This window comes from Lissotriton vulgaris, chromosome 11 (assembly GCF_964263255.1).
Source record: "Lissotriton vulgaris chromosome 11, aLisVul1.2, whole genome shotgun sequence".
Taxonomy (NCBI): Eukaryota; Metazoa; Chordata; class Amphibia; order Caudata; family Salamandridae; genus Lissotriton; species Lissotriton vulgaris.
In genome coordinates, this window is record NC_141699.1 from 1064050297 (window position 1) to 1064077998 (window position 27702).

At 44.1% G+C, this 27702-nt stretch overlaps 1 protein-coding gene across 1 annotated transcript in view; it reads left to right on the forward strand.

Moving 5' to 3' along the window:
- The window catches only part of LOC147684079 (dehydrogenase/reductase SDR family member 4-like), a 143755-nt gene that overhangs the window by 13859 nt on the left and 102194 nt on the right, over nucleotides 1–27702 (forward strand). The window contains exons 2-3 of the mRNA XM_086944436.1: nucleotides 10305–10477; nucleotides 16367–16544. Of these exons, the coding sequence (XP_086800562.1) occupies nucleotides 10332–10477; nucleotides 16367–16544 (324 nt within the window). The 5' untranslated portion in view covers nucleotides 10305–10331. The remainder of the gene's footprint in view (nucleotides 1–10304; nucleotides 10478–16366; nucleotides 16545–27702) is intronic.

The window sequence follows — 27702 nt, forward strand, 5'->3', positions numbered from 1 at the left end:
GGACTAGCATCCGGTCCGCTCTCCCCGCCGGCCCTCCCCCCGCCCTTTCCGCCCCACACGCCCACTATATCTTGGCTCGACTCTCCCGCAGCGCGGGACGCAGCCCGGGCGAAGACAGGGCTAAGACTGGGCCGTTTGAGGCCGTTAGAGGACGGCAGAGGACTGGACTGGCCCACTTTCTATCGTTTTTTCCTATAGATATTCATCTACTTGCTCCATACGAAATGAGTACTAGAGCAACTCGGAGTAAGACCTCCAAGGCAGCTTCACAAATCAGCGGCCCTATGGATGACTTTATCACTCGCACTAACATCGCCATTGATAATGAAATATCTAAATTGCAAACCCGGGTGTCCTTAGAACTAGATGCTGCTAGACGCCTGTCGCAAGTGATAGCGCACTCAAAAAAATCCTCTTTAGGCCACATAGCCACCGCGGTTACGCCAGAACGCCCTGTCGTCCCTAAAGGCGTAGTCACACAGGCTGTTGTCCACCGGATCTCAACTAACTCCACCCCCTCCCCATTGCTAGAGCAATATAACATAGTAGAAGAAGCCAAACCCCTACCTGCGTCTACACTTTGTGCCCAGACTTCGACCCCTAACCCCCAGTTACCCTCAAACCCTACTACTAGTAAACCACCCAAAAGGAAGCGTCGAGCAGGCACTGCTTATGCCCGAAAAAAGGCGAAAATTGTGCTGCCCCAAAACCTAAATTTAACGAGAGCCCTATCACCTAACGCGCCATCAAATGACTCCCAAGGAAAAAGTATGGGGTCACAAACACTTAGGGAGGGTGGTACAGTGGTTCCTGAAGCCATCTCAACTAGTATGGTTCAAGAGACTGAGGGCTTGCAGACTGAAGGGTTAGGCAACAACGATAGGGCATTTATAGATTTGGTTTGGACAACTTTAAAGAAACTTCTTTCCCCTCTCGACCTTAGACTCTCGAGAATAGAGAATAATTTGCTCGAGATGGAAAAAAGTATTATCGCTCTGGCCACTCTCGGCTTGAAAACCCTTGAAAATCAGGGGCAGCTTGCCCCGGACATCACACCACCAATTTCTTCAACCCAATCGCAGGATGTTTCTCCTCGTAACCCTGCCGCACCATGTCAGGATAACCCGCCCCCAGCACCACCCCCCTCCCGACCGATACCCAAGCCAAGGTCGGTGGCAGTGAATCAAATCCCTCCTGCCACCAAATCTAAAGCTTCTCAACGAGCTACAGAGCCCCACTCAGGTAAGCCCAAACCTGATGCTCAGCCCAAATCTACCTCTGGTACTGCACAGGACCCGCCTTCGAAGGCCAATTTCAGAGGGGGATATATTGATCTTCCCCCTGAGGCCAACGACTATGTGGTGGTCCTAACGGGTGTCCCTCAGCTTGGTGTAGACCAATATGAGAACCACTGGTCGCTAAAAAATAAAATAATGTATTGGCTAAATAATAATAGACCTATCCCCAATGGCCAGAAAAGCAGAGTACTGATGGTCCGTAGAACTCACTGGGTGGGCCCCACAAAGAAATCTAGCCCAGGGGATTGCATAGTGGTGACCTTCGAGGACCCGCATACGGCACAATTTATCTGCTCCTGGCCTGGTTCTGAAGGGTCCCCTGTAATACCCAGACCCCTGTCTTTCTTTTACCCACCCCGTTCCCAGCATACCCCAGTGGACAATTGGCCCATAGCTCAACACCAACCCTGGAGAAGCCATCCTAAAGTTCACAATCAATTCCAGCCACTTTGGAATGGCTTTCCCACTTCAAACAGATATGGTGGTCTGGAGGAGGTGGATTGACTTTCTAGCCAACATTTCCAGCATAACTCCGAAAAATCTTTTGACTTGTTCGCCGGAAGCCCACTAGAGCATGTACCCCCAGATCCCGCAGTGGGCTTAGTGGGATGCACCAATGGCCTAGATAATAAGGTAGGGTTGACGCCCCCTGGCACTTCCGACTCTCATACTTCGGAAGGTGACATAGTCCCATCCTTTACGACTCCTCAACCACTAAGTCTAGGGAGTGCTGCAGAGGTGAATGGGGCTGACCCAACTAAGACTCCTCTTTCGCAGCATTCTAAATCTAGCCCAAATGTCTTCAGGGATGTTGTATTTGAAGCTGCTCCGCCCATCCTCGCCTCTCTACAGCATACCTCTGATTCATCGGTAATAAAGGTCTTGAGCTGGAATGTGGCTGGGCTCGATCGCAACCTCGATAATCCAGATTGGACTGCATTCCTAGAACCATACAACATCTGCCTCTTTCAGGAAACTTGGTGCCAAGAACCAAGGCACAGAGCGGGGTTCACGACTTACTTTGTCCCAGCCGTACAGCTTCCTGGTTCTAAAGGTCGCCCTTCAGGTGGTCTATTGATTTGGATTAGTATCGCCCTAAGGCTAGGTGTCACCCAAAGGTCTACTAAATCTCTTGACCTACAATGGCTATCATTGCATTGCAAAGGAGGGAGGTCCCTTGAAATCTTCAACATCTATCTGAGGGGCACTAATGGTGGGTCTTCACGATTATCATCTACAGGCCTAAGCAACGAACTAGCCTCTTGTAATATTGATTCTTATGTCCTGCTGGCGGGTGATTTTAACTGTTGCTTTGAGCCATTGTCTAGGGATGACATTCTGGATACCTTCGAAGAGGACTCTAGGAGAGGTATCCCCATTCTAACCATCGATCCGATCCCCAAATGGACTCAAAGTGCAATAGAAATCAATGCCCTTTGCCTGGAACACAACCTAAGATCAGTCAACGGTCGCTCCAAATCGGACCCCAATGGAGCCCATACTTATAACAGAATTGGACGGACCTCAAGAATCGATTTTATTATGCTTAACTTTAATCTGTGGGCCTTCCACCAAGATATGGAGGTCATTGTATCTAGTGACAGTGACCATAACCCACTTTCTATTTTGATCACTAGCCCATGGAAAGAGGGGACCTTTGCTAGTTCAGATCATAAGTGGAAAACCTCCCGCGAAATCGTTCCCTCTAACTGTAGTAGGCGCTTGAAGTGGGCAAGAGTCTCGGCGGACGAAGAGAGGCTATCACAAGCGGCGTCTATTTTGCTAGAGGCTGATTCCAGGCTGGATGCATTGATCCCCACGGACGGAAGGACCTTGCCCCTGTTTGTAAAGACAATGGAGGCTTTGAGTGATCTTTTCCTTATTTCCCAGACAAGCTCCAAGGTTGCCCGTAATGGTGCTCATTCGTCCAGGTCATCGTGGTACTCTTCGAAATGCCGAGAAGCAAAGGGGGCCCTTATCTCGGCAGTAAAAAACGAGGAGCCTGACAAAGTAAGGGCTGCAAGGAAGATCTACAAAAAAGTCATAACAGCAGCAAAAGAAGTACACGACTTAAACTTCTGGCGGGATCTGGCAGAAGCGAGTAAAAAGAAAAATGCCAAGGAGTTTTGGGACCTACTAAGAGCCAGGGAAAAGCCTATTGATCAACAAATAACCTGCAACATCTCCGGTGCCGCATGGTTCGATCATTTCTCCAAGTTGTATTCCATCCCACTGGGGGTTTGTGATCACATTTTGGCTCCTTTGCCTCGCCCTACAATAGTTCCTATGAGCAGTGGTGGCCCTTTTTCCAGGCAGGAGGTAGAAAATGCAATTAAGGGCATTGTTTCTAACAAAGCTGCAGGCCCCGACGGAATCCCGGGCGATCTGTTAAAAGCCTACCCGGCGTGGTGGAGCAGACTGATCACTTCCCTTTTAAATGAGGCCCTGCTAGGAGGCGCTTTTCCTGACTCCTGGAGGGGAGCGGAAGTGGTCCCCATTTTTAAGAAAGGCTCCAGAGACGACCCGGCGAATTACCGCCCTATCAGCCTGCTGGACTCTACCCAAAAAGTGGCGGGCAAAGTTGTCCTAAATAGGATATTGCAGTGGGCAGAAGAAAATCAGATACTGTCCAACCTTCAAGCAGGTTTTCGGAAGGGGACTGGCACTATTGAACAGACATTTCGCCTCCTTATTCTCTACTGGAAAGTGGTGGTGTTGGGAGGGGGGAGTTTGTATTTGGTCTTTATCGATCTACGTACAGCTTTTGATCTGGTCCCGCGAGCATCACTTTGGAATGCTCTCAACGAGTTAGGCTTACCTCCTTACCTACTAGCCTTACTGAGAAAATTTCACGATAGCAATTTTGCCCAAATTAGATGGGGTTCACAAGGCGAAAAAACATCCCGCATTCCGGTCAACAGGGGCGTCCGCCAGGGTTGTGTACTCGCCCCCACTCTGTTTTCTCTTTATGTTAACGGAGTGGTGGAGCACCTTTTACGAGATCCATCTGATGCTCCGACCCTGGCGGGGAAAAAAATCCCAACGCTCCTGTTTGCGGACGACACCCTTCTAATTTCTAAGACCCCAGTGGGTATCCAAAAATTGCTATCCAGTTTTAAGTCTTTTTGTGATGACAAAGGTCTGGCCATTAATATAGCAAAGACCAAATTCCTTGTGCTCAATCCCCCAAAAAAAACAGTCGCTACCCCTGTCCTTGACTCTGTGCACTTAGAGAGAGTCAAGGAATTCGACTACTTGGGTATTCGGTTATCCGATTCCATGAGTTGGAGGTCACATCATCAGAAGGTGTTTCTTGCTCACAAGAGGGTAGCTGGAGCCCTGCTCAAACAACAGCGAGCTTCGCCACTGAAACCCATTGGGGCTGTTCTAGACATTTATAGGGCAAGGGTTGTAAGCGCAGCACTATACGGCGCGGAACTGTGGGGCTCACAGAAAATTGATACCCTTGCCTCCCTTGATAACAATTTTCATAAAGACCTCTTGAGGCTGCCCCACAGTACCCCTACAATCCCTATTATGCTTGATGCCGGTTCACGCCCGATATGTGATCAAGCAAAACTACGCCGGCTTCTATTATGGTCTAGAATCTGGAATGTCCCAGAACTCCAAAGCTATGCAGAGGCCCTGGACGATCTTTTGTCCCATACAGGATGCCATAAGATCGCCTGGCTTAGAGATGTTAAATCCCTCCTCTTTAAATTGGGGTTAGGAGATTTTTGGGTTAGTAAAACCTCACCCCCAAAACAAGTAATAAAAAAAGCCTTCTGGTCGTGGTTGGACAATGAAATGCTGTGCAATCCTAATCACTGCAAAACTGTTGTCCAGTTCCTGTTAATCAAAGAGCTTCCTTTTAGGGAACCCTATCTGGACTCCATTCATAACTCTGGAGACAGAGCATTGTATATAAAATTCAGGTTAGGTGTTCTCCCTCTTTGTCAATTTACCTCATCCTGGAAACCGCCCCTACAAACTGTGCCATATTGTCCCTTCTGCGAAACCAGGGTTGAATCTGTTGCACATATGTTGTTTGAATGTAACACCTACATTGCACCCAGGAAGTTGTGGTTGAAACCACTATGTAGGACCCTGGGAACAAGATCGCATGTAGAAGCCCTACGCATATTGTGCACTGATTCAAGACCCTTCTTCGCCTGCTGTTTGGCAAAATTTTTTGGCTGGGCCTGGCGCATACGAACTGCAAATAAACTGTTGATACAGTAGTATGCTTTTATTTCCTCTTCTTCCCTGCTTAAAGAATCCCAAATGACTATCTAGATTGTTCTTATTGTATAGTATGTAAAAATTGTACTGTATTGTATGTGCCAAATATTGTTTTTATTGTTGTAAAATGCAGCTTTTATGATATGTTTTTATATCGAAATAAAGCTTATTCATTCATTCATGCATTACCGAGCTAATGCTCTTAGCCATGTTATCCACCTCCCATTGGATAACATGGCTAAGAACTGCTCAGGGCAGGTGTTAGCTTTTGGAGATATTCGCGCTTAGCGCGAATATCTCCAAAAGTTGGTAATAGGAGATTGCGATGTTAGCGACTGTTTCCAGTCGCTAACATCTTGGCACGCCCACTTTGCATGTCATTAGTGATAAATATCACTGACATGCAAAGTGGGGCCCAAGATGGTCGCTAACTCCTACTAGCTGTCGCTAACTGGTGTTAGCGACAGCTAGGTAATAGGGAGATAATTTTATCTCCGCTTTCTTGGCTTTTAAAGCCAAAAAAGTGGAGATAAACCCCCTTGATAATATGCCCCTCAATTCATTAACCATTGTACTCAAAATTAAAGAACACATTTACTGGCAGGAATCAGTCCTTGAAGTATGTCCCCTATGTCTGAGATATTAGGCACACAGAGTTCTTGCAATTTGTTCTTTCTGTACCTAGAAAAACATAGGAAAGCAAAACAATAAAGCGTATTTGAATGCACTTCTTCGTAATGTTTTTGTTTCTGCTTGACGTCTCTTGTGAAGGGCCATAAAGGTGATGAGAAACACCAGCATTCAGACCAGTCTCAGCATGAGCAGGAGACTGAGCTAACAATCTTTTGGCCCTTTGGGTGTTGCAGAAGACCATTAATGAAGCAGTCAGCAAGGCACGAGGAAACAAGCTGAAACTGCTCCTATGTATGTTTGTGATTAAACTGAAGGGAATTAACGAAACAGAAGATATCTTTAGGATACAGATTGAAGGTTTTTTTTTTGGCACATCTAAAAGATATTTTAGGTTTTGCACCTCCTGATATGGAAGAATCTGAGGGGCAGTTCTTCGCAGGTTTTTACCCTCAGAGATTTGATTCAGTCACAATTACTTTATTCGACCATTAAAAGCCATAAAAGTAAACAATTAAGACACCTTAAAACTTTACAACTTTACAGTATGGTCGATACATTGAAGGAAAATGCACTTGGTCATTACAAAGTATTGTACTGTATTGTATCTATACTTCTATAGCGCTACTGTCACCCTACGGGTATCCTGGCGCTTTTAGATATCCAGATACTTGGTCTGCTGGTTGATGAGAAAAGAAATGGAAGCATAGATCAGAGTTTTGGGAAAAGCCGAATTTTCAGGCCTTTCCTAAATTCAATTAATGAAACACTCTGTCTAATCATTTGTGGTACCTTGTTCCATAACTGTGCCCCTACCACACTGAAAGCCCTCCACCCCCCATCCAGGAGCGTTTAAATTTTCTGACTGCCAGCAGACCGGTACCCGAGGACCGGAGCTGTCTCTGAGGGAGATACCAGGAAAATCTTTCCTGTAATGGGATTGGGCCCATCTCGTGTAAGGCCCTAAACACCTGGCAGAGTGATTTGAATAGAACCCTTTCTCTAATTGGTAGCAAAAGGAGATGCCTCAGTGCGGAGGTGGAAGAAGAGTCATGTCGCAGCCCCAGTACCAATTTTGCAGCAGCAGACTGGACTCTTTGCAGCCCCTGAAAGATGTACTGGGGGGCTCCTAAATATAGAGAGTTACAATAGTCCGGTCTGCTCAGCACTGTGCTGTTTACCACCACAGCGCGCAATTCCTTTGGCAACATGGGGAGTATTCGACGGAGCAGGCGCAACAGACCAAAGCAAATATTAGCTGTCTTGGATGCCTGCGACTCCATCTGGAGGTTTTTGTCAATTAGGACCCCCAGGTTCCGTACTGTATTGGCCGGGGTCAATGGGTCTTCCTCCGGAGTGAGTCTCAACTCCAATGGGGAGTAGATAGTCAGCCTTGCAGGGGAACAATAGAGCACTTCAGTTTTTCCGCTATTGAACTGCAGGGAGTTCCTCCGCAGCCAATCCGCGGTGTGGCGCATACACTCTTGGAACTGCTCCAGGGGAACTGCCTGTTCTCCTTCTAAAGAGAATGCCAGCTGCGTATCGTCCGCGAAGAACCTATCATACACATCTTACATGTACTGCAATTAATTCGGAAGACAATTTTTTTTTAAAGTCAAATGACAGATACCAGTACATTAATAACATACGACGAGATGAGATACATGAAAGTAAGTACTGAGTTTTAAAAAAAAATTCTTGATAATACATATAAAATATGTAAGAAAAAGGCATATAGTACCATTTCCATGTTTAAAAGATATTACGTAGCTACTGCGAGGACAAGTTCTTCCTCAGTCTCATGGCCCCTGGCAGAAAGCTGGCGACCCCAAAGCACACCACAGGGGAGGGTAACATTTGCAAAAAACAATGCAGGCCCAACTTAAACAAAGTTGGCCTGTCTCACTAATGGCAGTATGAATTTCTTGCGAAGGGGGGCATAGAATTCACAGAAGAAAATAAAATGCAAAGTATCTGAAATACTGTCTCAGGGGCATGGCTTTAGGGTACCTGGGATTGAATATCCCTTAGGAAAGGCTAAAATCCGTCATACCTGGTTCAACCGGAATCTAGTTAAAACAAAGCAGTATTAATAATCCATATTTGTAAAGCGCACAATCACCCATAAGGGTCTCTAGGCGCTGGGGGCCGTCGGGAAGATTAAGAAAGCTATTGCCCAGAGTCACATGTTGCTGGGCTAATCTGCCGCCGGTGTCAGGGATTGAACCGTGATCCCCAGATTCTGGAGTCAGTCGCCCTAGCCGCGGCGCCACACCTCTTCCCTCTGCCCTCTGCATTCCCTGTGCATTGGAAACTAGTGACAGGCAGGGCAGTAACTGTATGTCAGATTTAGGGTAGCATACCTTATCATTGAGGTCTTAGCTCATTCCAAGCCCTCCCTGATCGCCTGCTGCCAGGCCAGAAACTTTGATTCTTTTCCAGTAAATGGAGCAATACCATGAAATCTGGAAAAAGATCAAAAGCCATAGAAATTTGTCGATGATGAAAAAAGCAGGCTTTGCAACCAGTGTTACAGAAAATTAGACAAACCCTCCCAAAGCATGACCATATGTAGGCCATTTTGGTCTTGCCAGTTGGTGTCAGAAAATATAATTATCTGGCATTTTCTGATGGTTCCATATGCAAGAAGGAAAGAGATCCCTATGTTTTGCTCTTTTTTTGGTGGGAGCAACCAAATTGAGAGTTAAGGCCAGTTTTGAATCTCAAGTCTTTAAAAGAAGTCCATTCAGGATGACAACATTTCAGTCCATTATTCAAGTAACACGGAAAAGAGATTTTTTAAAAAATAATAATTTTTATCGATTTTATAAAAGACACACAAAACCAACACATCATAATACGGCCTCTCCACCCATCGGGTCCACGGTGAGCTAGTGGCCATTTTTCAGAGGACTCCAAATCAGAGGTTTGCAATGGTGGACTTTATGGAGGTTCTGCCAGTGTACACTTTGCGCTTCCCCTAACTCTAAGTAAAGTCGTGGAACCGCGAGTTACGGTGGTGCTCCCCTTACTCTAATTTCTAAATGAAGCCCTTAGTTAATTACACATCATCAATAGACTTGCTTCTGGTAGGGCAGTCTGAACACTGATAAAAACCAGAGAGAAATGAGCTCATATTATATTTTGCCGTAAATTTTGCCTAAGATCCATACTCAGTATGACAACTCCCTTCCCCATTTAAAAGTTGGTATCTCTCTCCTTTAAGTGCACACATATTTCATCTCAGAGTTTCTATATATTAGATCTGAGTGCATACCCCATAATTAGTGTTTGCCCATTACATCAGGCTGCATCATAATCTGTGAACCCCTGCCACTTAGATATGTGTGTCTCCCCCCACACACCTATGAGGTTTGGAATTAGTTGAGGATTTTCTTCTCTTTGCCAAAGATAGCCAAATTGGACCCTCACCCAGCATCAGTCATTTGTGCAGGGATTCTGTGTTGTGTCACCCTGCTGGTAGGGGAAGTTGTAGGAGTCACAGGGGAAGCTGATGACCCCCCATACTCTAGCTTCTGGCCAAGTAGCCCTCAATCCCTGTGATTTACCCTGCTGGACCCTCTAGGGTTAGGTTGAAGCTGCTTCTCCCAGCTCTTACAACTAAGCAAACACCACAGTCTGTCTAGCCATGGTTGCAGGTGGAGAGCCCCATGGCAGACTCTTGTGCACATTTGCTTCCCTACTGCTATATCCACCCTCCACCCAAATTTCATTGGTATATACGTTTCAAAGGAGCTGGGTGCATGATCTGTATTCAGGGGATAACCTGACAATCTGGCAGAAGTAAGTTGACTGGAATTGCTATATTTCTATGTTGCTTTTTCCATGTGCCCCCCACCCCTTAGATAGTCTGTTCCTTGCATTTCTAAGTGGATTTGTCCCACTTTCTGTTTTGGACTTTCCAACACTCTCATCTTAGGTGGTAGATCAAAACTGAGAAACCGCTAGGGTGAGTTTGGAGGAGAAGATCAGCAGGTAGGGGACAAGAGAGCAATTATCATTTAATATTTTCAGAAGATCCTGTAGCATTTTGCAGTTATAGAGGGTTTTTTCTGTTGTGGTTCTCAACCAAGCATCTAATTGTGATAATAACCTTTTGTATTTACTCTACAGAATCAGGTCACCAGTCTCAGGGGTGAGATGTATTCACTGATCAAATCTAATAGGACTCTTCGGCCATCAACGCTAACAAGTCTTTGCTGTTCATCGAGAAGGATCCGCAGGGCAGAAGAGCGGAGAGCCATGCATGCTGGGAAGGTGGCGGTAATGACTGCCTCCACTAAGGGGTAAGCAACCACTGCAAAGAGAACATAACTGAATGTTGTGATGAGATCATTGGGATAGAGGGCATATATCAAAGTGCATGTGGGTACAAGCTTGATTGATTCCTGATGCTCACACATAACTAGCAGCAATCATTATGCACCCTATTCATGGCTAGCGCTAGGCATGGGCAGTGTGGGCAGCTGCCCAGGGCCGCATGTCTGTTTACATGCAAGTGGGGCTTCGCACCAATGCCATTTAAAAGACTCTGTTTCAATGGTGATGCAGTGCTGTGAGGTCTAGGGGAGAGCGCCCCCTTTCCTGGGCCGAACAGGCTTCAGCAATCTAAATGTTGCATCTGCATGGGAAGGGTGATTAGATGGGTTCTTGAGGGGCCCTTTAGTGAGCAGAGAGCCCAGCCCCTGCCTGAATGGAAAGCAGGGTATCCTGAATGAATATTGCTCACCTTATACGGGTGTCACATTTTCAAGAGAAAAATAACCAACATTTGTTGTGTTGTTAAGAGACTGCAAAGGGATGGACATTATAGGAAATAGGATTTAAAAAAATCATATGTATTCATTTGTAACATGACTTTTCTATCTCTGTTTACTTTAAGTTTAGTCAGGGATAACAATAAAAACAATAAAGTGATTTCTAGAGTGCATACCTACCTCATATAAGGTGTCCCAGCACTAGGCACCACCAAACTCCTAGAGTTTTAAGCCCCCTGACATCTTGAAGAGAAAAAACAGGTTTTAATATTTTTCCTGAAAGGCGTTCTGACTGGGCCTGATGAGCGGGTAGGGTCAGTGCATTCCCTAGTCTAGGCCCTAGGTAGCCAAACGAGCGCCCACCCATACCCACTTTCTTAACCCTGGGAACAATGGCCAACCTATCTCCTGTCGATCATATTCATCGGCGGTACGTTAGGTCTAACCAATTATTTCAAGTACTGTGGGCCTTTGCTATTGAGAAATTTGGAGCAATAATACAAGGCTTTAAATGAGGATCTCTGTCTTAGTGGCAGCCAATGAGCTGCTTAAGTTTAGCCCCAATAGACTCGTGCCTTAGCAGATCCAGTAGGTGCTGGGCCGCCGCGTTCTGCACTCTCTGGAGTTCCTTTATCCTACCCTGTGTAATTCTAAGATATAAAACATTGCAGTAGTCAAGCCTCGACACAACCAAGGCCTGTACTACTGTCTTTCCAGCCGACTTTGGTAAGAAATGCAAAGGTTTCCTCAGCATTTTGAGAAGTCTAAAGCATTTTCCAGAAACTGCAGTGATTTGACTGTAAAAAGACAGCTTTTCATCTACCCAGATGCTGAGATTCCTGACCTTAAGATTAGGATCAGGTACTGGACCCAGCTGCTTAGGCCACCATGCAGTAGACCAGATGTTTGACTGATTGAATTGGAGGCAATGCAGGTCCATCCATCTGCAACCTCTGCCAGGATCATTAATGCCTTAGCTGCGACCGTTATTTCGGCGCAGTGCTGGGCGTTCCAAAGAGTGGGCGGGGCCTCGTCGGCCGTTGAATGTTCGCAGCACCAGCCAGGTAGTACTCCGAACGTTCAGCGGCCGACAGCAGCAACTATGAGGTTAACGCAGCTCTAGAACACATTTTGTATTTTGAGAAATACTTTCTATATATACCTGCTGCTTGTACAGGTAAGGGTTAAAAATAGGAGAGTTTGCTTCTATTTGATCCGGCTGGGAAATTAAAAAACTCGAGGTGCCGGAATAAAACTGGCCAAGTGGCAATCCTACTCATCCAAGAAGAAGGAAAATGGTAAATGAAGCACAGAGAATGGAGGTGCAGTATATATAAAGGTGGTAAGATAAAGGAAATAACTTAGATAGAAGGTGAGGGAGAGGTGACAAGGGAGACGCACAGCAGAGAGGTGACAGATGAGTGTAATGCGGGCAGAACAGCAACACAGAGCAAGAGGCTTGAGGAAACAAACAGGGAAAGAGGAGCAGTGTATAAGAATCAGTGAGAGAGGGGAAGAGTCTGGGGTATAGGTACAAACATTTTGCTCCAAGTTTGCGTCACAGGAGCAGGGCTGGCTTTAGCGCTGGTGGCGCCCTGGGCGTCAGTGTTTGTTGGTGCCCCCCAATGGCTTCCTTCAGTATGGACTCCATCCACCCTTTTACACTGTTCCTCAACTCTTTATAACCAGTCTTTCACATGCATTTTTGGGGGTTTTCTAACACCACTCATGCCAGTGTCAGAGCACTTTACATCACACAAACATTGCACAGAGAAAATGAATCATACATGTGTGAAACAGTGTATAGGAAATGTTACATAAGAAAGAGGACTACAAGGTGTGGAAGTCACATCTCATCCATACTACAGGAGAAGCACAAACTCAGAACGGAAATCCTAACACACACATAACATGGTGTTTGTAAAGCGCACGTTCACCCAAGGGTATCTTGGCACTGAATAAAAGTTGTTTATTGTTAACCATCTGTACTCATTTTATCAACCCCAGAAGGATGAAAGGCTGAGTAGACCCAGTAGGATTTGAACCTGTGTCCATGAGATTGAACACAGGTCCCTACAGTAGACGAATTAGTCCACTGACCCACCAGACCCGGCAACACCATGGTTGAGGGTTGTCTTTAGTAATAATAATTGATTTCTACCCGAATGAACCCTTTTTGCAATATTAGGATAATGAAAGACTTGGCAAGAACGCATAATGTTCTAACCTATACCTTGCAGCCTGCATGCAGCTCTTTCATGACAGTTAATAGGTCGCTGTTCTATATTAGGATTTTAACTTATAAACTGCAAGTAACAAGAGGATCTCTGTGACAAAAGCAGTAACCCACTGAACTATTTACATGATATGCACTTGGTGATCTGAATGGGGCTCGTTCTTTGCAGCAGGCGCATTAACCCTCTGTGCTATGATGAGTCAAAAGTTTCACTAGACAAAGCTCTGATCTCTCTCCAGCATACCCATTAATTTCCAGAGTTATGTTGACATTTGCATAGTTGCCTGGATATTGCTGGAGGCAAAGAAGCTGCAGCACGTATTTTAACATCCACAAAATATTTGAAAACAGGGAGTGCCTGTGCTGTTGCTCCGGTCGCACTGCCCTAGAGTCAGCCCTGCACAGAAGTGACCCAAATTGGTGCAACAAGATTCATTGAAATGTACTTTCCAGCACAAAATTGTGTTGCATTTGAAAGTCACCGGAATGTAACACAATGCAGGACCTGTTGCTGCTTGCATTACTTTGTGTCAAAGGGGTGTCCTATGGGTGGGACATGGGCATTCCCTTGCAACCACCCATGGTTTTTGATGTAAAACTCTATCTAGTAGTCAGGGTTTCACATAAACAATATTTCCCCCTTGACATTGGCATTATAGAGGAGAAATGTTTTTTTCTCTCCAAGCTTTGCTGACTTTCATGTGTGCCCCACTGTACAGCACAAATACAAAGTAAGAAAAGCATAAAGCTTAGTCAAGTATTGTACTTTATACTGGAAGGATAACATTCCAAGATAAAACCAATGCTAGAGTGACGCAGACACTTGCACTAAGGTTAGGTTGACCAGACATCCCATATTTCCTCTGACAGTCCTGGTTTTCAGAGGACTTTCCCGGGGTCCTGACACTCTTCTTAATTTTAAATACATGTCTCGGTTAATGGGTCCATGGTCAAGTCATTGTGCCAAGAAGATAGCTCTAAAAGCTACTGGACATGATCAGCAGTAGCCAGCAGCCGCTCACTCTCCTTTAGTTCATCGTTCCTGTGCTCCTGATGTTGAATCTGTGCCCTCAATTAGTCGTAATTACTCAAGCTGGTCATAAAGGTACGCCATCCCAGGTGAAGCTCAATGAGGAGTAATAACTTTATTTCACCTTGTTTTTTCCTTTTTCTATGTGTAATGCATTTTGCAGCACACATAGAGAAAAAAGCCTCTAGGGATTGTTTTTGAGCAGGGAGGTGTCCCTCCTGCACAAAAACAATTATTAAAAAAAATCTTTATTTGTTTTACATTCAGCACAACATACAACTGTGTACACAACATATTCAATTTCGAATTATACTGCGTCTCCAGCCGCATTTTTGTGCCCACTAGGTGGAGGGACAAATCACTGCATTTGTCTTTACAATCAAACATTGTCAGCAGTAAGTCGCTCCCGGATAGGATGTTCAGAAAGTTATGATTCCAGAGATGCAACCCTCATACAACTCTTACAATGAGTTTTGGAAAGTGTGCACAGAGGATTACGGTAGGTATATTGGGGTTCTCCTTTATGCCAAACAACTGTGAGCAGTCCCTGTGCTGGTGGCTAAAGAAGCTAGTGGTGGTCAAACATGTACTTGCAAATAGATGCTCTATGGGAGATGTGTAAGAAAGACTTTCTCCAGACAACTATACTGTGTAATGTGCCATAACGAGTGCTGGCCTGATCACGAGTCTGGTGTTGCGGGAGCGGACCACCATGCTGGCGGCCCACTCTAGCACCACCAAACCTATTTATGACCACCCACCAGATTAGAAGTTTCCTCATGTCTGGCAGGCTTTTTTTAGAGGTCCCGTGACAGTGCCTCTTAAAATGGGCAGTGCAATGGGAACACCATTGTAAAGGCCATGCAGGTCAGGAACAGGGGTGCATGTACACAGGGGACAGATTGTGTCTCCCTGCATGCACCCCATGGCCTTGAGGCAACAGAGGGCCCTTTCCTCTCCACCATGTTTTTCATGGAGTAGGAACCGCCATGAAAATCGTGGCGTAGAGGCGTGTTCCTTTTCTGAGGTATTAAGGTTTAGTGAACTCAGCTCTTAATTCACTGATGCACATGTACTGCACGTTAGTAATTATCTGTGGGCCAGTGAAAGAGAACAATAACCATGTGAATCTATTTTGTATTTGTGTATATTGACTTGCATTAACTACACCTCCTTTGTTAGGATTTCCACTCAATTTCAATAATAACCATTCCATGTCGTGATTCCTCTCCTCTGAATATAAACCATTTATTTTAGTTTCTCCCAAGCCCATTCTAATGTTAAGTAATTGGCCCACACATCTTTGTCTAATATCTTAATTTGTAGTATCCACTCCTTGACCCATTTTCTACCCCTCCCAGCATTGTGCATGGTTTAGGGTCTTCTTTTCTATCCACAGGATGTTAATTCCACTATACACTCTTAAACCCCCCTTTATTTTTGTATTCAGCACCAATTCCATTATCTGATTCTAGCTTTCATCGTATGTCAAAGTATCAAGGGTAATAAAATTGATCTGAACATATATCAATGTATTGCCTTGATCATGAAGGTAAGCATCTATAGGGAAGTTTAGATTCACTACTCTATACTCCTCATCTTCTCACATTGACATTGAGCTGATGTTCGATAGCATGAAGTTGATATATAAGTGGATCAATATTAAAATCTCAAGACTTTAGTGGAACACAATTTCCAGTCTTTCCTCTTGATTCTGTTACCCACTTATTTCTTCTCCCTATATTTTTTACAACTTTCTCCTTAATCACATGAGTGATCTGATGATTGCCCTTCAAAGCACCCTTAAAAATGAATCATTTATAATTCAATTGGTCTCACAAAGAGTTGCATCTTGAAGGTGTCTTATTGAACAGACCATCAGTATGCCTTAGTAGGCACAGAACTCCGCACATAAAAAGATAAGACAGGCCTATCTTTTAATGTGTGGAGTTCTCTGCCCCGAATGTCTACAGAGTCTCTGCAGTCATAAACTTACTATTAACTTGTAGTTTGTGAAAAGCAAAGAAATAGTAAAGTTACACAAAAGTTTAAGTTTACCTTTGTAAATCAGACCCAAGGAGTTCTAAAACCTTGTACATAAAGTATTATCATTGCCCTGTTGAAAGTCTCCTCTCATATTCCTCTCTTTCAGGATTGGTTTTGCAGTTGCAAGGCGCCTTGCGCAGCAGGGTGCTCATGTGGTTTTGAGCAGCCGAGAGCAAGAGAACGTGAATGCAGCCATTAAGCAGCTTGCAGCAGAGAACCTGACTGTGACAGGAACTGTTTGTGATGCTGGGAAGAAGGAAGACAGGAAGAGTCTAGTACAATTGGTAAACAGAACTGCAACAGAATGGTTGCTTCTTGTAAACTATAGTAGATTTGACTGAGTGTGTATTACAGTCTGGTCATTTATGTAGACTTATAACATCGCCCATGTATAATTCAACTTCTTTTTGTCTGAAACTGTATATACCAGACCCACAAATGCAGACGCAAAGGCAATGCACACACAATCTCCCATAGTCATGGGTTGGCAGTCTGGCATATCATGATTTAATTTTTTTGTTTCCTACACCTAAGCCAGATTATTTTGTCCTAGGTTTATTCAATTGACACATGGGTGAGGCAGTATTTTGATATTTGTTCTGGCAGTAGCCAACACCATGTGCTAAGACACGAGCCACATCTGTGGCACACAAGAAACAGCTTGGTTCAGGAAACTCCACGCAGAGGGATATAGAAAATGGTAGAATAGTCACCTACCCACAAAGTAACTATTGCAAGAGAAGGATCACAAAAGAGGCTCCATCGCACTGATTTTACAAGTTGGGACAGCGTTCACTCATCCTCCAGGTTTGTTTTACCTGTTTGCACTACTGATCAGGATGTCATTTTATTACATTAATTTATAAGGATAATTGAACTGAGTGACTATTAGATTCCCTCTGAAAGTAGATGCTAACTTTTGTCGGAAGGATCTGATGTGGTTAATCTCTACTTCCACTAATGCAGGGTATCTTATTGTTCAGTATAATGAGTGACTGAATGTATATAGTCCCCTACAATCTGACAGTCTCATCGTGCTCTTCTGAGTGCATAAGTGGCGAACAGCAAAGTCTAGAGATTTGTTCTGAATTCTCGCTAGATAGTTGAAAGTCTAACATAGTGGGAGAGTATTCTGTATGACAGAGGGATGAACAGAGAAATGTGAACCATCGTTAGGCCTGAGATTATAGAGTGAACTATTTTACAGAACCTGACTGGAACTCTGATGGCTTCTTGTGGAGGTGTAAGTCAACATTATATCTGAACTGCATTCAGGCTACATAGTGGATGCAGGTAGCCAAGCTAAATAGAACTGGTTTATAAATGTATAACTCAGTGATGTATGGACCAACGAATGGAGGGGGTTTCATGGTGTAAGTGTTTATCTCTCTTTAGCCACTGAAATGATGCTCTCTTTTTTGGAATTATAATGTTTTAGGGGATTTGCAATCATCCATGACTGAATGTTGTTCAAGGTTTCTGTTAAGTCATTGCAAGAAAAGATTCCTCAGAGAATCTAACATGGACCTATGTGTCATCAGCATATGATTCAGTGGACATTTGAATGTTCTTAAAGAGGTCTCAAAAGCAGGGGTGGTTTGTCTATAGGGACTTGAGGGCACTGACCCCCAGACCTCCCCACTGCATCACAGCAGTTCAGTGGGTGGGCCGAGGCTGTGTCTACTGAACAGGACATGCCAGATTGGCCAGTGATTTCTCTTTGGAGAGCCTGACATGCGCAGTTCAGGTTTGTGCAATCAACAGCTGAAAGGCAGCTGAGAAGCAGAGTCACAGCCCCATAAGTGTCCCAACCAGCACTGTTTTTGCCTGCTCCAACACATCATAGCACTGCTCTTAGGCTGTTTAGCATTGTAAGCGGAAAGAGAGAATCACTCAGCTTTGGCTTGGATGGTTTTGTCCAGCAAGCAGCGCGAGGCAGGATGAACTTCGAGAGTGTATTGAGCCAAATGTGCTGCAGAAGATCTTTGTTCAAGGCAAGTTTTATATTTCACAGGTTTAATGTCATTTTCTTTGTTGGCCCCATGACTTTTAATTCAAAAACACAGGAGCTTAGAGGGTAAAGCTAGTCGTAGGTCGCCCTCCACTCATAATACCACATACGAATACAAGACCCAGACCTGTTAGGCACATAAAACCCTATCCTTCTGTAAAGGACATACCAATTTTCGCAACAATATTGCAGAAAAAACACTCCCCTATCCTTAATTATTTGGGGTAGTAGGTATAGCCCTGGACGGTGCCTTATTTAACAAACGCTTGTTCCAAAAACATCAATTCAGTTGTGAGACACAAACACTTCCACACTTTAGAGTCACCCGTGTTACATAAATGACAAAAAAATATGAGTGAGAGCGAGAAAACACCTCACGGGCGCACCACCAACGGGAACCTGGCAGGTACTCACCAGGATTGCCCTGTTATCATCATTGGTGTTTTCAAGCTCAGAAAAGGAAAGGAAAAGTGTCCAGAGCACACAAAGAATTTGTGTAAAAGAAAATATGCAGTGAAAAAAGAAGATCAAAGTAGTGATCTACACAGAGTCCAACAACATGTAAAAACACATAACACACAGCAACACAGATATATCACTTTATTCTTTTTCTTGTGTTGGGTGTGAAACTCTAAAAATAGTAAGTGAGGTCACTAACTATCCAACCATCACTACTATACTTGCCGACATGTTTCATTGCCATATAGAAGTTTTGGCAATTTCTTCAGGGCGTCATATATATTAATGCCACTGCATATGGACCATTAAGTCTGCACAACTGAAATGAAATAAAAATACGTGCACCATGATTAGCAACCTGCGTGTGGGACTCAAGCCACTTCAAGACCGCATCGCATACACCTATCCGATATTTACCCTTTCACGGCCATTTCACTCGTACCGGCCGCTGGATAGATATCTAATAAAGATGTGTTCATAGAGGAATTTTCCCATCAATTTTCTGCGGGTAAAATAAATCAAAAATCAGTTATATGTGTCCGGGGGCAAGACCACCTCTAGTTTAATAACTACATAGCATTAACTTTTCAGACTCATTTGTTCTAGTCTTGTAGTGTATTATAAAGTCTAGAAACAATCCTGCTTCTTCATGCCAGTAATTTCAAAATTAATGCAAGGACTCTTCATCCGCTCCTCCCGCTCGTGGTTACCTATTCAGGGCTAAATAATGATTACTACTGAACTCAGATATTTCGTGATTCTGAGATTCGCAAAAGGACTCCTCAAGTCGCTCTCTCGACTGGTGTTTACTTAATCAGGGCATTCCCAGCGAGCCTTGTTGAAGTAATGAACCATTCATATTCAACCCTCATCCTCTCCTTAGTCAGAAACTCCTAACTAGAAAGACAACAGCTCTGGGAGAACCGGAGCCCCAACTCCTTACCGCTATAGTGGAAAACCTCTGCCGTATCATCAGCCCGTGTGTTCTTTCCGAAACCGGCTCACAGATAAGCGTAACTGCGCACGCGTAGTCTCGCGATAGCATTACCGCCATCTTGGATATGGCTAGTTATCATTCGAAGGTACAAAGAGACCGTTGCGAGGTAACTTTCTCGCGAGATTCAAGGACCTTATGTTAAAATCGATAAAACAAAAAGTCGAAAGAGGCTTTTTAGCATTATTTAGCACCAACGCAATATCGTGTTGTCATACTACCCGTGTGGTGATTTCAAGTCGGATTTAGTCCGCATGCCTAAGGCATGTTTTTATTCTTGATTAATCTAAACATTGTTATTCAGACGGATAGTCTGAAAACTACTTATGTTCTGTTGGGCAAGTTCTTAATATGCCTCATGTCACATTATTCTATAATTTATTTGGAATTGCCATGTTATACGCACCCAGGTGTTGCTTGAAGGGTACTGAAATAGAGGGAGACGGACTCGTGACAGCCTCATACACATACCAATAGAACAAAAGAATGTTAAGACAGTGTATCATGGACCAGCTTCCCAGATTCAAACTCAGTTTCATATGTGGGCAATTAGATCCATTGGGAACAATGAAATCAATACACTGAGTCCCACCCAGGTAAAAATTACTTTTTGAGAGACACAGATGCATGTATAAATCAATGTATTTTGTTCCATTCAAGGAGATCGTTAAGGCCCAATGTTTCACTCTTCTCCTGAAAAATCCATTTTGCCTCCTTGAAAGTGAGTAAACGTTCCACTGTATTAGTGTCTCCCATGACTTTTTCCAAAACCAGCCACTTAAAGGTATGTTTGTTACTGTAGCAATGCTGTACCAATTTTGTCGTCAGCTTCCCTGCTTTGGTCGTGCTAATATGCTCCTGGATGCGAGTTTTTACCTTACGTGTGGTAAGACCTATATACTGTAATCCACACTCACAGTCTAGTCTGTACACTACATTGGTAGTATTACAGTTACTGAACTGTCTTAATTCCCACTCTTTGCCTGACCTCAACGTGACGCTGTTAACTTTTGAAGTCAGGGGGCAAACCGAACACGTGCCACACGGATGGTGGCCCGTAATTTTTGTCCTGCCCGTGTCTCTGGGGTTCTGCATTCTTGAGTGCACTAGCTTGTCTTTCAAGTTACTTGAGCGCTTGAAGGCAAATCTAGGGGGCGGCATTTTGAAATCTTTGTTTGATAGGATGTCCCAATGCTTGCGTATTGACTGCCTTATTTTTGTTGCAAGTGGGTCGAAGGTCAATACCACAGGCAAACATTCACTAGTCTCTTTTCTATTTTTCTCTAAGAGAGCACTCCTAGGGGTGTTCAGCGCTCGCTTCCTTGCGTTTTTGATGATTTTTGATGGATAGTTCCTCTGCAAAAGTTTTTCACCTAACGCCTGTGATTGTTCGTTAAAGGTTTCAGTGGTTGAACAATTTCTACGATACCGGAGAAATTGGCCCACAGGCAAATTGTCCCTGAGGGCCCGTGGGTGATAGGACTGGTATGATAATAGGGAGTTCCTATCAGTTTCTTTTTGATGTACACTGGTACTTAGAGATTGTCCGATGGCTTTGATGTCTAAGTCCAAGTATACCGCTGTGTCCCGACTGTAGGACCAAGTGAATCTGAGGCTCTGGTCCTGTCCATTTAGCCAGTTAAGGAATTCCAACAGTTTAGTTTCTTCTCCAGTCCACACACAAAGCACATCATCTATATATCTCCTCCAGAGACGTATATGGTCTCTGAAGGGATTGGTGTTGGGATAGATGATGTGCTCTTCAAACTGGCCTACATAAATGCAGGCCAGACTAGGCGCCATTGTAGCCCCCATAGAGGTGCCCGTGGTTTGCAAAAACAATTTGTCCTTGTAGCAGAAGAAATTGCGTGTGAGTGCCATTTCGATGCACTGCAGCACAAAAGTCTGCGGCGCATCATAAAACCATTCCTGTGCACTCAGGGCCCTTGCTGCTGCCACCAGCGTGGCGTCCTGAGGTATACAGGAATATAATGACTCTATGTCAATCGTGACTAACAATTCAAATGTAGAGTCAAACGTCATCTCACTCAACACGTTGAGGATGTCCGTGGTATCCTTAACAAAGGATTTCTGGGTTACCACCGACTCCCGCAAGAAATAGTCAGCGAATTGCGAGAGCGGCTCCAGAACCGATTGTATCCCTGATACAATAGGCCTGCCAGGGGGGGGCCTGGCAGGCTTATGTATTTTTGGTAGAACATAGAACGCAGGGGTCCTGGGACTGGTATTCACCAGGAACTCTGCTTCTTTTTTAGTGATCCATTTTTTCTCAAGTGCCTCGCCCACCATTTGTTTGATGAGTTTGAGTAACTCCGGAGTGGGGTCCTTTATCAGTGGCTGGTAGTTGGCCCTGACATTGAGTAGGCGTAGGACCTCTGCCTCATAGTCCCTGGTATTCAGCACAACCACCGCACCCCCTTTGTCCGCACTTTTTATTGTTATTTCCACATTATTTTGTAGGGTCTTGACCGCTTCCCAATCTGCTTTGGACATGTTCTTATATATCCTGCTCCTGTCTTGTGATTCTAGGTCTTCAATGTCTTGTAAGACTTTGGTTTCGAAAACCACAACTTCAGGACCCACAACTGTGCTGGATGGAGTAAAAGTGGATGGTTTCCGTAGATTTGTATTAAAACTCTCATGTTTGTCTTGTGGTTGATTAGCAAAGAATTTTTTAAGTTTTATTTTTCGAACTGTTTCAAAAAATTCCAACCTGCATTTGAAAGGGTCATGTGTGGGTGTGGGGACGAACCCTAAACCTTTATTGAGGATTTTTTCTTCACTCTCTGATAACTTATGGTCAGAAAGATTGACCACTATATTATTTATAGGGGTTGCCTGCCCCTGCTCCTGGTCAATCTCGGGGAGAAGGTTTGCCATTGGGGCGGTCGGTTGCCTCTTCCTCTTCCTCTCCCTGGCTGTCCACCTCCCCTGTTGGTCCCCTGTCCTTGTTCTAAAAAAGAACGTAGTAATGTGCCCAAGTCTGCGTCACTCTGTGGTTGTTGATTGAAACGCACTCGGTTCCCTTGAGGTCTGTCCTGCTCGTCTTCACTAGACGTGTTGTCAAACGACCAGTTGGCCGGAGTACGTTTCTGTGTAGGTTGTTGTTGTCTATTACCTCCCCAGCCTCTGCGTTGTTGGTTAGTTTGATTGGCTTGTTCAGGTACTGTCTGGTAATGTGAGTCTGCTACATATGGGAAAGCCCATTCATGTGTGTATCTTTGTAGATTCTTCTGGAGCCCTTTGATTTTTTGATTTATCATGTATGTCTTGTACTCAGTTAGATCTTCCTGTATTCTGCTCAGTTGTTCTTTGGCATCCGTAAAAGTACTGTCACGTTTTATTGTCTCCTCTAGCTCCAGAATTTCCTTCAAGAGTTCCTCGCTCAATCTCTGGGCTGTGCTAATTATCAAAATTAGCCAGTCCCTGGTGCATTTATTAGCTATGTAGCTCCAGTCCAGTCTGAACTTTTTATCGTCTAAGAAAATTCTTGGTTCTATTCTTACTAAGAGGCTGGCAGGTGAGGCTCCTGATGTAAAATACTCTGACATCAATGCCCCATGTAATGCTACTCTGACCTGCTTCTTTCTTAAATTACTCAGTTTCTCCCATTCTTCCCTTACAGATGTTTTACCCAACAATGGCGTATCTGACAATAGTGAGGGTGCAGCCAAAATTGCAGCTATTTGTGCATCTGTAAAGGCCAGACAGTTCTTGTCCATAGTTTGGTGGGAGACAGCTAACTAGCACTCCAAGAAGAGGGAAAAGGAACCAACCTGGGGAACCCAAGAAAAATTCCGGGAAAATTCAGTGAATGGTGTATGCGATCGGAAACACACAAAACAGGTGAAAAGCGTAAACACGGTGCACTAAGATAAAATTTGGAACATCAAGCTGAATGCGCTCTCACGGCTAATCCGCCGTTCACAGTATTCAAAAACACAGGAGCTTAGAGGGTAAAGCTAGTCGTAGGTCGCCCTCCACTCATAATACCACATACGAATACAAGACCCAGACCTGTTAGGCACATAAAACCCTATCCTTCTGTAAAGGACATACCAATTTTCGCAACAATATTGCAGAAAAAACACTCCCCTATCCTTAATTATTTGGGGTAGTAGGTATAGCCCTGGACGGTGCCTTATTTAACAAACGCTTGTTCCAAAAACATCAATTCAGTTGTGAGACACAAACACTTCCACACTTTAGAGTCACCCGTGTTACATAAATGACAAAAAAATATGAGTGAGAGCGAGAAAACACCTCACGGGCGCACCACCAACGGGAACCTGGCAGGTACTCACCAGGATTGCCCTGTTATCATCATTGGTGTTTTCAAGCTCAGAAAAGGAAAGGAAAAGTGTCCAGAGCACACAAAGAATTTGTGTAAAAGAAAATATGCAGTGAAAAAAGAAGATCAAAGTAGTGATCTACACAGAGTCCAACAACATGTAAAAACACATAACACACAGCAACACAGATATATCACTTTATTCTTTTTCTTGTGTTGGGTGTGAAACTCTAAAAATAGTAAGTGAGGTCACTAACTATCCAACCATCACTACTATACTTGCCGACATGTTTCATTGCCATATAGAAGTTTTGGCAATTTCTTCAGGGCGTCATATATATTAATGCCACTGCATATGGACCATTAAGTCTGCACAACTGAAATGAAATAAAAATACGTGCACCATGATTAGCAACCTGCGTGTGGGACTCAAGCCACTTCAAGACCGCATCGCATACACCTATCCGATATTTACCCTTTCACGGCCATTTCACTCGTACCGGCCGCTGGATAGATATCTAATAAAGATGTGTTCATAGAGGAATTTTCCCATCAATTTTCTGCGGGTAAAATAAATCAAAAATCAGTTATATGTGTCCGGGGGCAAGACCACCTCTAGTTTAATAACTACATAGCATTAACTTTTCAGACTCATTTGTTCTAGTCTTGTAGTGTATTATAAAGTCTAGAAACAATCCTGCTTCTTCATGCCAGTAATTTCAAAATTAATGCAAGGACTCTTCATCCGCTCCTCCCGCTCGTGGTTACCTATTCAGGGCTAAATAATGATTACTACTGAACTCAGATATTTCGTGATTCTGAGATTCGCAAAAGGACTCCTCAAGTCGCTCTCTCGACTGGTGTTTACTTAATCAGGGCATTCCCAGCGAGCCTTGTTGAAGTAATGAACCATTCATATTCAACCCTCATCCTCTCCTTAGTCAGAAACTCCTAACTAGAAAGACAACAGCTCTGGGAGAACCGGAGCCCCAACTCCTTACCGCTATAGTGGAAAACCTCTGCCGTATCATCAGCCCGTGTGTTCTTTCCGAAACCGGCTCACAGATAAGCGTAACTGCGCACGCGTAGTCTCGCGATAGCATTACCGCCATCTTGGATATGGCTAGTTATCATTCGAAGGTACAAAGAGACCGTTGCGAGGTAACTTTCTCGCGAGATTCAAGGACCTTATGTTAAAATCGATAAAACAAAAAGTCGAAAGAGGCTTTTTAGCATTATTTAGCACCAACGCAATATCGTGTTGTCATACTACCCGTGTGGTGATTTCAAGTCGGATTTAGTCCGCATGCCTAAGGCATGTTTTTATTCTTGATTAATCTAAACATTGTTATTCAGACGGATAGTCTGAAAACTACTTATGTTCTGTTGGGCAAGTTCTTAATATGCCTCATGTCACATTATTCTATAATTTATTTGGAATTGCCATGTTATACGCACCCAGGTGTTGCTTGAAGGGTACTGAAATAGAGGGAGACGGACTCGTGACAGCCTCATACACATACCAATAGAACAAAAGAATGTTAAGACAGTGTATCATGGACCAGCTTCCCAGATTCAAACTCAGTTTCATATGTGGGCAATTAGATCCATTGGGAACAATGAAATCAATACACTGAGTCCCACCCAGGTAAAAATTACTTTTTGAGAGACACAGATGCATGTATAAATCAATGTATTTTGTTCCATTCAAGGAGATCGTTAAGGCCCAATGTTTCACTCTTCTCCTGAAAAATCCATTTTGCCTCCTTGAAAGTGAGTAAACGTTCCACTGTATTAGTGTCTCCCATGACTTTTTCCAAAACCAGCCACTTAAAGGTATGTTTGTTACTGTAGCAATGCTGTACCAATTTTGTCGTCAGCTTCCCTGCTTTGGTCGTGCTAATATGCTCCTGGATGCGAGTTTTTACCTTACGTGTGGTAAGACCTATATACTGTAATCCACACTCACAGTCTAGTCTGTACACTACATTGGTAGTATTACAGTTACTGAACTGTCTTAATTCCCACTCTTTGCCTGACCTCAACGTGACGCTGTTAACTTTTGAAGTCAGGGGGCAAACCGAACACGTGCCACACGGATGGTGGCCCGTAATTTTTGTCCTGCCCGTGTCTCTGGGGTTCTGCATTCTTGAGTGCACTAGCTTGTCTTTCAAGTTACTTGAGCGCTTGAAGGCAAATCTAGGGGGCGGCATTTTGAAATCTTTGTTTGATAGGATGTCCCAATGCTTGCGTATTGACTGCCTTATTTTTGTTGCAAGTGGGTCGAAGGTCAATACCACAGGCAAACATTCACTAGTCTCTTTTCTATTTTTCTCTAAGAGAGCACTCCTAGGGGTGTTCAGCGCTCGCTTCCTTGCGTTTTTGATGATTTTTGATGGATAGTTCCTCTGCAAAAGTTTTTCACCTAACGCCTGTGATTGTTCGTTAAAGGTTTCAGTGGTTGAACAATTTCTACGATACCGGAGAAATTGGCCCACAGGCAAATTGTCCCTGAGGGCCCGTGGGTGATAGGACTGGTATGATAATAGGGAGTTCCTATCAGTTTCTTTTTGATGTACACTGGTACTTAGAGATTGTCCGATGGCTTTGATGTCTAAGTCCAAGTATACCGCTGTGTCCCGACTGTAGGACCAAGTGAATCTGAGGCTCTGGTCCTGTCCATTTAGCCAGTTAAGGAATTCCAACAGTTTAGTTTCTTCTCCAGTCCACACACAAAGCACATCATCTATATATCTCCTCCAGAGACGTATATGGTCTCTGAAGGGATTGGTGTTGGGATAGATGATGTGCTCTTCAAACTGGCCTACATAAATGCAGGCCAGACTAGGCGCCATTGTAGCCCCCATAGAGGTGCCCGTGGTTTGCAAAAACAATTTGTCCTTGTAGCAGAAGAAATTGCGTGTGAGTGCCATTTCGATGCACTGCAGCACAAAAGTCTGCGGCGCATCATAAAACCATTCCTGTGCACTCAGGGCCCTTGCTGCTGCCACCAGCGTCTCTTAGAGAAAAATAGAAAAGAGACTAGTGAATGTTTGCCTGTGGTATTGACCTTCGACCCACTTGCAACAAAAATAAGGCAGTCAATACGCAAGCATTGGGACATCCTATCAAACAAAGATTTCAAAATGCCGCCCCCTAGATTTGCCTTCAAGCGCTCAAGTAACTTGAAAGACAAGCTAGTGCACTCAAGAATGCAGAACCCCAGAGACACGGGCAGGACAAAAATTACGGGCCACCATCCGTGTGGCACGTGTTCGGTTTGCCCCCTGACTTCAAAAGTTAACAGCGTCACGTTGAGGTCAGGCAAAGAGTGGGAATTAAGACAGTTCAGTAACTGTAATACTACCAATGTAGTGTACAGACTAGACTGTGAGTGTGGATTACAGTATATAGGTCTTACCACACGTAAGGTAAAAACTCGCATCCAGGAGCATATTAGCACGACCAAAGCAGGGAAGCTGACGACAAAATTGGTACAGCATTGCTACAGTAACAAACATACCTTTAAGTGGCTGGTTTTGGAAAAAGTCATGGGAGACACTAATACAGTGGAACGTTTACTCACTTTCAAGGAGGCAAAATGGATTTTTCAGGAGAAGAGTGAAACATTGGGCCTTAACGATCTCCTTGAATGGAACAAAATAC